The sequence below is a fragment of the Nicotiana tabacum genome, chromosome 3 (genome assembly GCF_000715075.1).
Source record: "Nicotiana tabacum cultivar K326 chromosome 3, ASM71507v2, whole genome shotgun sequence".
In the NCBI taxonomy this organism is placed as follows: domain Eukaryota; kingdom Viridiplantae; phylum Streptophyta; class Magnoliopsida; order Solanales; family Solanaceae; genus Nicotiana; species Nicotiana tabacum.
Genome location: NC_134082.1, coordinates 44386499 through 44398912, shown reverse-complemented (window position 1 = coordinate 44398912; position 12414 = coordinate 44386499). Strand labels below are relative to the sequence as shown.

The window sequence follows — 12414 nt, the reverse complement described above, 5'->3', positions numbered from 1 at the left end:
TTAATTATACAAGAGCGACGAACGTTCTTAATTTTATTTTCAGCACAATTTCGAACTTAAGTCTTTTTTTTATATAATAAAAAATTTCGAAAAAAAATAAATAATAATTATTATATTGTGTATACGTACGCGTGACACGATTTTCACGTTAAAAAATATTAATATATAAAACGAATACACGTACGCGTGATTCGATTCGAAGAAGGGTCTTTAATTATAAACAATTTAAATAGAAGCGGTAACAATAAAATCATGCAATAAAAATCTATTTAATAAATCAAAATAATCAAGCCAAATATAACAGTTGAGCGACCGTGCTAGAACCACGGAACTCGGGAATGCCTAACACCTTCTCCCGGGTTAACAGAATTCCTTATCCGGATTTCTGGTTCGCAGAATAATAAACAGAGTCATATTCTCCTCGATTCAGGGATTAAAATTGGTGACTTGGGACGCCTTAAAATTCCCAGGTGGCGACTCTGAAACAAACAAACAAATCCCGTTTCGACTGTCCTTTAATTGGAGAAAACTCCCTACGCACCCTCGCGGGGCGGTAAAAAGGAGGTGCGACAACGGCTGCACATATTTTGCTCTGTCTCCCAGGTCGCCTCCTCAACCGGATGACCTTGCCACTGAACCTTCACGGATGCAATGTTCTTTGACCTTGGCTTTCTAACCTGCCTGTCCAATATTGCCACTGGCTCCTCAACATAGGATAGATCCTTGTCCAACTGGACTGAGCTGAAATCTAACACGTGCGACGGATCACCATGATACCTCCGGAGCATCGAAACATGAAATACCGGATAAACTCCTGCCAAGCTGGGAGGTAAGGCAAGCTCATAAGCAACCTCCCCAACATGCCTCAATATCTCAAAAGTTCCAATAAACCTCGGACTCAACTTTCCTTTCTTCCCAAATCTCATAACGCCCTTCATAGGCAAAACCTGAAGCAGAACCCGCTCCCCAACCATATAGGAAACGTCACAAACCTTCCGTCCGCGTAACTCTTCTGTCGGGACTGGGCTGTACGGAGTCCATCCTGAATCACCTTAACCATCTCCAAGCATCCTGAACTAAGCCTGTGCCCAACAATCTAGCCTCACCCGGCTCAAACCAACCCACCGGGGATCTATACCGCCTACCATATAAAGCCTCATACGGTGCCATCTGAATACTGGACTAATAGCTGAATTGGGCAAAATCACTTTTTGACCGAGAGGTATTGAGTGGGTAACGTAAAGTTGAGAGCTATAATACACCCCAATCAACAAAATAAGTATTAACGTATTTAACCCATTAGGCGAACACCTAGGTTAAGGTCACATCCATAGGCCTATTTAGAAAAACACCAAAAACAGTCATTCGCTTCTAGTTTCTTTTCTTAGCTTATAATTACTAGAGTAAAATTAGAATTAGAAATCAAAACCTTTTGTGGAAGTACAATTTAGTTATTCCATTCGCTTTCGTCAAGTGTATACTCCTAACACCCCTAGTAACTCCTTGTGGAAATCGACCCCGACTCTTGTTAGGTACTATTCTTCCAAGATTGTTTTCACTCACTATTGAGTGCGGATTGAATGTGGATCGACCTGCGGAACCGCAGATGCGGTTAAGTGAGTCACACGTGTGGAATGACTAGTAAGGAATTGGGCCTAATCTAGGATAACTTGGCTAGCAAGGAATTGGGCGGAACCGAAGATGCGGTTAAGTGATTCTTTTGAGCTCGTCACTACTTTTAGCTCAAAGTTAGTTCTGTTACTTATTGAGTACATGTGGTCGGTTGTAGTCATACTACACTCTGCACTTCGTGTGTAGATTCAGGTATATCTTGACGTGGTGATTGCTAGATTCATGCTAGTACCTGCTTGAAGACTTCAAGGTAGTTGCTATGACGTCTGCATACCTTTACTCTCTTTTCCTTTATTTTCTTCAGTATTGTTCTATCACTCAAACAGTTGCACTAAGGATTTACTTTACGTTTTGATACTGAGTAGTGCTCATGTACTTATTGTCACCACATTTTGGGGACGATTGTTGTAGTCTTACTATTGTTTTATTCAGATAATTATGATATTCTACTGTTAAGTTTAATAAACCATGTTTATCCGAGCTTAGTTATATTGTGAACTGTTGGCTAGCCTAGCATGTAGCGATAGGCGCTGTCGCGGTTGCTGTGTGAGTTGCGTCGTGACAGGAGTTATACTAGTATTTTTTTCAAAAGCACTTTTAAGAAAATTGCTCTTGAAAAGAAAGTGTATTTTTCTGCTTCGTAAAACTGCTTTTGCTTGTACTTAAAAAGCATTTTTTCTTATTTTAAAAGCTTGAGAAACAACCCAACTTTAAAAAAAACAATTTTGACACAAAAAAAAAAGGTTGGCCAAAAAAGACTATAAATTGAGATTGGGCAACTTATAGGTTATGAATTATTTTGGCTTAAAAGTCCGTGCTTTTTAGCACTTTAATGTTTATCAACCACCAAAACAAGCCAACAAGTAAAGTAACTTTTAAACCAATTAGAACAATCAATAATCCGTAAATAACCCTTGTACTACTACGTGGTGCATAAATTTCTTGTTTTGACCCCAAATTCATACAGCCATACCCAACCTTTTGTTCTATGGCTTGAAAGTTCCAAATCAACATCCTTTTCCCTACTGGGAACAGAAATACAGTTATGGAATCCAAATCTGTTTTCTGGAGGGAAAAGGTCTGAAGCAAACACCTTCAATTTCATGATAGTGCCAAATTAGTTACTATTAGAATTGAAAAAAGACGGAGACAATATGGACGTTAACAAACCAATTTGGAGACTGACAGGTGAAAATCTTAGTCGGCGACTTAACCGGCAGGTAGGGTTTAGCACGCCGGAAATCGATGACGATTCTGCTATGGAGGAGAAACAGCGTCCAATACACATTCTAAAGAAGAAGCTCTCTCCTTATTTAGAAGATTTATTCAAAAAGAAGTAAGATTTCCCCCCCATTTCTTCTTGTTTCAAATTCTGAGCGAGAATTGTTTTTTTTTAAAAATAAAATAATTGTGTTGTATTCCCAAAATTATGTGCTCGTCTGTCCAGTTTGTGTTGGGTGTTTATTCCTTTGAACAACTATTTGCTAAAACCTTTGAGCTCTTTGTGGGTCTTCTTATTGCTTACTAATAATTGATTGCTTTTTGTTGTCCATCTTTTGGTGCTAATATCAGTTGTAAAATTGTAATTTAAAATCCTGATTCATCAGTCATTTTGAGTTCATATATGTTTCGTGACTGGATGACTAATCAAACCACTTAAATTTACTTGTCTCGAAGCATGATTCCTTTTCCCCTGTCAAATCTCAAGTTTATACATTGCTTAGGAGCTTGGCGAGAGAAAAAGCACTAAGGACATTGGTTGCGGAATTTGAGAGTAATGTTCGTTATGAATTTGCTGAGAATAATTTTGTCACTTTGGTACATCGATGCCAAAATTGTTTGAAACGGGGTTCTGCATCGGAGATTGATTTAGCATTACAACTTATAGGATTAGTAGTACTCACTCTTGGTGCGGGTGATGATGCACATGAGATTTATGAAGAATCATTGGTGTTTCTTCCTCAACTCCTCAACTGCAAATTATCTCTCTCTGTCAAGGTTATGGAGTGTTTGTCTATTGTCACTCTTGTTGCTGCAAGAGATTTTGTAGACACAGAAAGATCAATGGAAATTATATGGCAATTCATGAATCAGGAATCAAAATTCAAAGTAAGTTTCTTGGGCTAAAATTCAACATCCATCCCCTCCATTAGCTAGTCCAAAGGAAGTTACTTCTTTCTTTTCAAAAGTTATCTTCATATGGTACTAGTTGGAGGAACATTCGGCAAACATTATATAACCGTATGTGTTTTGCTTGTCCATTTCTATGCCAATGCATCATTAACTATGAAATAACATGTATGGAATCTTCCTTCCTTGATTGAAGATATGTATCCTTGACTAATCAAGTTTAAGCACATATTCTTGCATTAACTATATGAGTATTCACCCAAGCCAGCTGCTTTTTCGGGGGTGTGCTGGGGCTGAGGCGGTTGTTTCTTCTCATCTTTCTGAGTTGTTTTATTAGAGATATATATTGAAGCAGAGATTGTAAAATCTCTTAAAAATATAGTATAGTAATTTAAGATGTTTAATTAAGAAAACATCTTAGGGGTCGTTTGGTATGAGGTATAAGAAGGTATAAGGGTGGTATAAAAATTTAATACCACCTTAATACTCTGTTTGGTTAGCAAACCAGGTATAAGTTATCCCGGTGTTAATTTTAACACTGGGATAACTTATACCTTATAGAAGGTGGGGTAATTAGTACCGGTATAACTTATACCTTCTTCTTAGAAATTATGCAATTGTCATTCTTAATACAACATACCAAACAATGAATAAACAACAATCCCAGCATAACTAATCCCAGCATAACTTATCCTAATATAACTTATACCGGCATAACTTATACCGGTATAAATCGTATTCCAACCAAACGATCCCTTATAGTGTTGCATAACCTTTCTTTAGCATTTGACCTAAAAGAAAAATATGTTGGAAACTAAATACTTAAAGAAAATGAAAGGCAGAATTGTTCGGGACCCCCCTAAACTTGGCAACTTTTATTTAGTTTCCCCTTAAACTTCATGTGATCTTTAATATCCCCTGAACTTGAAAATTTGATAGTCTTGACCCTTCTAGATGCTGATGTGGCAAAGAGTGTGAATAGACTCTCTTTTAGGCGCGTTGGAGGGAAGAAAAATAAAAAAACCAGCTTCCAAGTGGGGCATTTTACAAATATTAGTTGCCACATAATCAAATATAATGATTTATTTGTTCCAATTGTATTTCTCGTTGTTTCTTCTTAATATACATTACATATTTTATCCCAATTGTATTTATTTTTAGATACAATGAATATATGTTTCAACGATGTATTTCTTATCTTTGTTTCCGGTCCAAATCTACAAATGTTAGTTGAAACTCCATTTATTTTAGCCAAATAAAAAAAGATTTAGCCAAAGTAATGAAGCTCAAATGGTGTTTTTTCTACAAAAAGAAAAAATATTGTATATTTTATTTTTATTTTCATGCAATGACTATTTATTTAAACTTTGCATTTTTCTTTTTTGAGTCGAATTCGCAAATTTTTGATTGGAATTTTACTACTTTTCAGCTAAAATATTTATTTAGCCAATATATGGAGTTCCAACAACATATTTTTTTAGATGCAATAACAATTTATTTTAATTGTGTATTCCTTCTTTTTCTAACCAAATATTTAAAAGTAACTTGATTAAAATATTATTATTTTTAGCCAAATAAAAAATTATAATCAAAATAACGTTGTTTCAAGTTTTGTTTTCTTTTTACGGAAAAAATGATTTAAATAGATGGTGGACTCAACAAGATAAAAATATATATTTTATTACAAAAAAATGCCACATGGACAAAAATATCCATGTGGCAGTGCGTGTGTCACACTCCCATGAATTGTCGGCGTCCAGGGGGTCGAGGCTATGAAATTGCCAAGTTCAGAGGTATTAAAGACCACGTGAAGTTTAAGGAGGAACTAAACAAAAGTTGCCAAGTTCAGGGGAGTCCCGAACTACTCTGCCAAAATGAAAATATAAGTAATTCGATATGAAGTAGCTTATGGAACCTCTGAATGAGAACTAGCTTTGGACTATGTTAAAGTACGCATCAGAGCATCACCATTTGCATTCTTTTTATTACTTATAGTTGTTCAAAGGAGGAAGAAATTTTAATTCGATTCATCACTGCGAATCCTTAAGCTAGTGAGAGTGCTAAGGGAAAAATAAATACGTGGATTAGCAGTAAGCAATGTTGTTTCAGTACTAATTCCTTTCCCAGAGTATGGTTCTTTATGTAGTAGACTTTGTAAACCTATATATTTTAAGTCGTTTTGATGATGAATGTTCTACTTTAATGAATTTTGCTATAGTTTGCCAAATTTATGTGAGGGTTTTTTAAAAGCTGTACATTTTGAAATTTCAGGGGACCAAACACCCGTCATCCAGGACTGCTGCAGCAATATCAGCTTGGGCTTTCCTTCTTTCAAACATTAATAGATGGAGTATTGATCACAAAAAGTGGAAAGGGTATACCACGAAAATTATTTAGTGTAGTTAGTAGAATTTCCGATTGCTAGTATTCCTCTTAGTGTTTTAGGTATTTTTCTGATATGATATATTTCACTTTGCTAAAAGTGGTGAAGCTGATGCCTTCATTCATTGGCACAGATTGATCCCTTTTCTTCTAAAAAAGCTCGAGGAAAATGATGAACATGTTAATGCTGCTAGCATTGAAGCACTTGCTATAATTTTTGAAAATGGCAGTCTTGAGAAATTTTCAAATCAAGCAGAAGAATATGAAAATACAAAGAACATGAAAGATGACATAATGAAGCATGTGAAGAGAGCATGCAATGGCACCAAACAAGATGCTTCAAAAATTCTCGAGGTATAACATATATCTTTTGTGGTAATAAATATCCATATTGTATTCTGTCTTCCAAAAGGCCCAACACTTCGATTGCAGGATGATTACAATAAGACGACCTCCCTCACCTTATGCGGAACAAGACTTACCTTTAGTACCTGGTCACAATTGAAACAGGTTTCTTAGCCCTAACATCTTTGTTTCCTAACATATGTTACCGATTGCTATTCTTTTGGCTTACCTTTTCCTCTTAAAATTGGACTTCAATTACAGATAAGTTACATAAGAAGATTTTTAGGTTATGGTTTTACAAAACACATGATGGTGAGTTTCGACATTTTTGTCTTCATCTCCTTGAACACTAATTACATTTGTAATGCAGCTGATTATTTGCTTGATAACAGGAAAACGAAAACCTCCGCAACATATTTAACTTTGTACCGGCGACGAAAACTAGTGGCGTAGAACTGTATAAACCTAAATTTGAAAAGGTGAGCTTTTGTGAGTTCTCCTTGTGTTTTGTGTTAAAATCACCCGTGATGTTCCTTTCCGTTCCGATAGAATCTAGAGTGCAACTGATTTTCCATTTATCTACTTGATATTGGCTGGCACTCCTAAGATTATTTTTATTCCATTCACTTCCTCCTGCTTTTAGTCATTTTGTTGCCTTTTCTTTTCGTGCTCCTACTTAAACTCTTTAAGCAGTAATAACATCTTGCTTTATATTGCCCTTTTAAGGTGGTTGTTCGGGTATTCTTACCCGATGTAAGAAGAGAAACTTGCTCAAAGGTATGCAGTTACATGATTAAGTAATCTTTATTTGAACATTTATTTTGCTGTTGTTTCATGACATAGGTTTTGATTTTAACAATGTAATTTCTGAAGCTATTCGTGTAATATTGAGTCGTCACTAAGATCTACATGTGTTTTCCTTTTCCTTGCAGAGGATGAATATGTCCCCTAGTTCTCTAGTGAGCAAGGGAAGGACTAAGTTGATGAACAAGTATAGGAGTCTTACAGAGGTGTGTTTGTTGGTATTCAGTTTGTATGCTTTATTATACTCATATGCCACTTCGATTGGCTCATTTTGCGCTTTATCATGTTTATATTGAGCAGGACACTAAGGCCGGGCATTACATTGCTGATGAAGATCTTGATTGAAATATTGTTTCAATTGGTGTAAATTCTTTGCCATGTTATTGAATTATAAAATTTTCAGGCATCATTTATTTATATCTTCACTGAAAGTGATTCCTTTTCTTCTTACTGTTTTATGATTTCTATACATGATCTTTCTTATTCAAGAGATGTTTAAATATATTCATTATCCAAAGCGGAACACAAAAGATAGAGAGGTAGAAGAAAAAGAAAAAAGAGGATGGAAAATAATTAAAGATATTGATTCCTAATTCCTAAAGTAATCATTTATACTTTGTAGTAAATATATAGAACATGAACAGAACTATTTATGGAATTTCAAGACATTCCGTTTCATCTCACATACATCTTACTCCAAATCCTACTTACCATTACTCTATCAACATAGTTTAACAAGTGTCCTCACCGCATAATCAAGTCACATTTTTTTGTTCTATTATAGTATTTTATAATTGCAATTAGTATGTTTGCGTACAAGATTTGAATATATCTCAAGCTAACAATTTACAAAAATAAAAATAAAAATAAAATGTATTAGAAGTTCCCTATATTTTCTATTGGCATAAAAATCTAATAGGGCCGAAAAGAGTCTTAGAAAGCATATGACCTAAGGTATAACATTCTAACATGTCGAAAACATATTCCCAATTAATTGATATCGCCTATATAGATCTTTTTGTTCTATTGTGTCCTATCTTACGCTAAGTCTGCATGAATTTAATGAAATTGTTGGTCTTTTGAGACAACTTCCTTCCATGTGATTTTGGGTCTACCCCATTCCCTTATAACACCTTCACTCACTATGATTTTAGGTGCAAGAACTTTATGAAGCAATAATATAGTTATCACACGTGACCTGAGTTTCAATGAGACTACTCCTTTGCCTTGTGTCAAATTAACTGATATATGATCTGCTTGTATTGGTGATTGAAATCAATGCTTATTGGTAATGCATTTCTTTCATATCTTTCATTGTTTGTGACTTGTGGTAGTTCAATTGAAGGCCTCTATCCTGCTTCAAACCTTTCCCAATTAGAAGTTTGCAGCTTGATGTTGACACCTCTTGAAAACCTTAACCTTCAGTATCAAATTTGAGAAGGCTCCAGAATCTACATTTCGGTAGGATTTGTTAGGTTGACAGATTTCAGATTCCATGATTCTATTTATCGTGGTTTTGGGAAAACCAGTATGGCATCACAAGTCCGAGTTTCACCTCTGGTTACGTGAACTGAATTTCATGCAGCAAGGAAATGACCAATTCCTGATGTTGTCCAAGTTCTTAGCTCTTTAATTGAAGTTCAATAACAACTGTCTCTCTAAAAAACTTTTGCGGACCAATCCCAGAAATGATATTGCTGTTGGAAGCTGCAGCCTGCAGTACATACTACATAGAGTTCTCAGACAATGAGCTGTTTGGCCATGTTACTGTGACTATATATGTTATTATCTCTGAAATAAAACTTCATTGACATAAGAAAAAAGAGAAATATTCGAACTTGAACATTTTGTTTTCGAATGTAATCAATGAAAAAAGGAATGTAAGTAGGTAAGGGGGTGGATGTAGCCAAGTGGATCAAGGCAGTGCAAGGATTCAATTCCTTGCATAATTCATAAATATCATAATAAATGATTGGCTATGAGTGATAGGGTTGATGCTTGGGAACAATGTCAAAGGTCTTCTTTTAATAACTCATGGGTATGATGCACGAAGAGTTGGTAAGAAAATGGCTTTATCATTTGTCTGACCATATTACTGTGACTATATATGGTTTAGAAACGCTGGCCAGCTGACTGAGAGATGAAAGAAATTCTTCTTGCCTACTGCATCTCACCTATATTTGCAGGTGTTCAGCTGGACCAAGTGGCATTGGTTCATGTGATTTACATAGTGATGTGCATCTTACAACAATGGAATAGACCTCTCTTGTGAGGTGAAACTGGCTTCTTACAAGGGTTCTACATGCATCGTTCACATAATGGTCTTTCTGGTAAGCTTCCAGGTACCACTGGCAAAACAATTAGCGTTTGTACGAGGAACTTTCTCTAATACTTGCTTCATTGGATACTCTGTTATCTCAACCGTTGTTATACCAATTAGAGCGGGAGGGCGCCAATGGGGAAACATTTGACACATTGTATGAAGCTGAGTTAGTGCATGTGGATAAGAAGTTTCTATATGAATTTTGACCACGATTAAAGAGGTTATTTGAGTTAAAATAGATTGGCAATGAGATTGAAGATCTCAAAGAGAGACATTACTTTCCATGGTATTAAGATGATTGGCTCTGAAATTGGTTTATGGGAAGTGTTAGTGTCTTGTACTTCATGAAGTTGTCATGGAGAGAAGGTATTGGAAGGTTAGTGATGGATTTTCTTTATGTTTTTTAATTTCAAGCGGAAAATGTAGGATGCTAATATTCCTTAACATAAATCCCTCCTCTTTACTTCTTGTTGGATGTTTTAATTTTTTAACATCACCCACACTGTCCAACCACACAAGGCAGTTTTGATGAGACTAAAGATATGATGGAACTAATATTTGCATACTGAACAAAGTACAATAAGAAACAGATAAATGAAATTAATACCTGTGGATTTGGAGAAAATATTAGGCCTTTCTTTTTCATTGTAGTTTCAGGAAATATGGTGGATTGGGGGTTGACAATTTGTGAAACGTTTGAACTATCTTTTTTTGTAATTAAGTTACTTTGTTGTGCACTTGAAAGACTATTGTGATAACTTTTCATTTCTCTTCAGGCTGAACCATGTGCTGAAGCGTAAACCAACAAATGCTTCCCTACTGCATTGAAGATAAGACCTGTGGTTTCTGTCCAACTTCAAATCAGTTTAATGTGAGAATACTCTTTCAAAGTCCCTACTTTTTCAGAAATGCAATTCTTTCAGGCATCTCATTCTCATAAACCGGCTGCACCTACACCTACTTCTCTTTTCTAATGAAGTCACTTCAATTGTCCAGCTATAAGATTGTTTGATATTTTCTAGTAGACTACCTCCTCAATCACTTCATTATGTTCTCTAAAACGGACATTTACCTCTTTCTCCTTGACAGTACCTTGTCAGCTAAGCAATCTTATTCCCCTACCTCCTCAATCACTTCTTTTTATCATTGTTTTAGAGAACCCATATAGCCTTCAGAAATGAAGAACCAGGTGGTCTGGCACCTTAGCATGAACTTTGGCCCCTGAGTGATTTGGCCAAAGTTCATGCAGTGCATCAAATGACCTGTTCCTGATATTCTCCAATATCACTGAGTGATAATGTCAAAGTTATGTAACAGCAACCTCTCAAAATTCCTTCCATCTTTTGTTGTTCATCCTATTGATCTCCATACAAACAATTCACTTTGAAGTCTCCCTCCATATTAGAGCTGCATTTATCTTTGTGGCAACCAATGCTAAATCTAACAATAACAATCTCTGGTGAACTACCTTATTCAGATCTAGAATGTTGAAGCTATAGATCTTTTCAGGTGGCATTCCATGTTAGATAAGAGAACTTTCCATAACCAGATACGTATTGGTCCTTTTCCTAGATTCATCACATTTCAAAATCTAGAGCTTCTGAAATTGGTGCGTAATAGATATGCAGGGAATCTACCGCAGTTTGAGGACAAAATGCAGAGCCTATTTTTTTTATTGGTCTTGCGTCAAAAATCTTTTTTGGACCAATCCCAGAAACGATACTGCAGTTAGAAGATGTAGCCTGAAGTGCATAGATTTTTTAATGAACTTTTTGGCCATATCGCTGTGATTCGTTTGAAAACACTGGCTAGCAGACTGTATGATGGGATTCTTCTTGCCTATGAATCTCATTTTCACTTATATTTGCAGGTATTCAGCTGGACCTAAGTGAAATAGGTTCATGTATATGTGTGAGAATTTTTCAGCGTGGCAGAGTTGATGACACCCTTGTAGAAGGGTGTCTACGCCAGTGCCAATGGGGAGACATTTTGATAAAATGTACTATGAAGAGTTGGTGCATGTTAACAACTTTCTATATGCGTTTTGACCATGATGAAATAGCTTATATATGCTGTTGATGGATTTGTTTTTGTATATTTGAAGCTGAAAATGTAAGATGTTAATAATCTTTAACATAAACGAACACTATTTTATCTGGTATTTGGGCTGGTAGGATGTAACATGTACTCATAGAACAGTTGAGTAGCACAAAATTTAATTTCTAACATCCCCCACACCGTTGCACGTTACTCAGCAGTTTGTTAGCGTACGGCGTATTCGTTCAATGTAGGAAGACGTACTACTGAGATACTATAAGAGAAGTATTTCTAAGTTCAATTCCATTACTTTTAGATTTTGATGGGTTGCAAATTAAGTTGGGACGAAGGCTTTGAGAAGAACAACTCAAAATTACTTTGCTTCAGTCCCATATGACTTCATTAGTGGAATCCAAAAGGAAAGAGATTGTTTACCTCCCGCAAATCATTTCTGTGGTAAAAGAAAAAAAAATATTTTGAAGGAAATGTAAGAACTGAAATCATTTTGGTAACTTGACTATAAAGTATCCTGGTAGGAATGCTTTTAGCTAGTTTACTCTCTGAAAAATGCATTCCGAAGGAAACACACGTGAATTTTTAACATCATACCATTACCACGTGGATAATTCAAAACATATTTTCTAGGATATATGTTGAATCATAAAGTGTTGTTAATTTCCTGAAAATCCTACTTCTCCAGGACTACCAATATGAGAGTGTGGATGGTTCATTCCATTTGGTGCAAAATCCAAACGCACCAT

The 12414-nt window shown here is 35.7% G+C and overlaps 1 protein-coding gene across 6 annotated transcripts; it reads left to right on the top strand.

Annotated features, from left to right (window-relative positions):
• The first annotated feature begins 2423 nt into the window (after positions 1-2423).
• LOC107818096 (uncharacterized) lies at positions 2424-11777 on the top strand. Of its 6 annotated transcripts, XR_012707492.1 has the most exons (14): positions 2575-2968; positions 3357-3741; positions 6034-6137; positions 6279-6498; positions 6577-6654; positions 6751-6801; positions 6882-6968; positions 7216-7266; positions 7422-7499; positions 7594-7656; positions 9480-9623; positions 9734-9992; positions 10393-10487; positions 11487-11777. XR_012707492.1 is itself a non-coding variant. In XM_075249374.1 (11 exons), the coding sequence occupies exons 1-10, from the start codon at positions 2787-2789 to the stop codon at positions 7636-7638; spliced, it is 1281 nt and encodes a 426-aa protein (XP_075105475.1). In that variant the 5' UTR covers positions 2577-2786; the 3' UTR covers positions 7639-7656; positions 8628-8766. The 6 variants fall into 6 exon arrangements, 1 of the variants encoding a protein (XP_075105475.1); XR_012707491.1 differs by having other exon boundaries at positions 2577-2968; positions 7594-7654; positions 8639-9992; XR_012707493.1 differs by lacking the exon at positions 9734-9992 and having other exon boundaries at positions 2577-2968.
• The last annotated feature ends 637 nt before the right edge of the window (positions 11778-12414 follow it).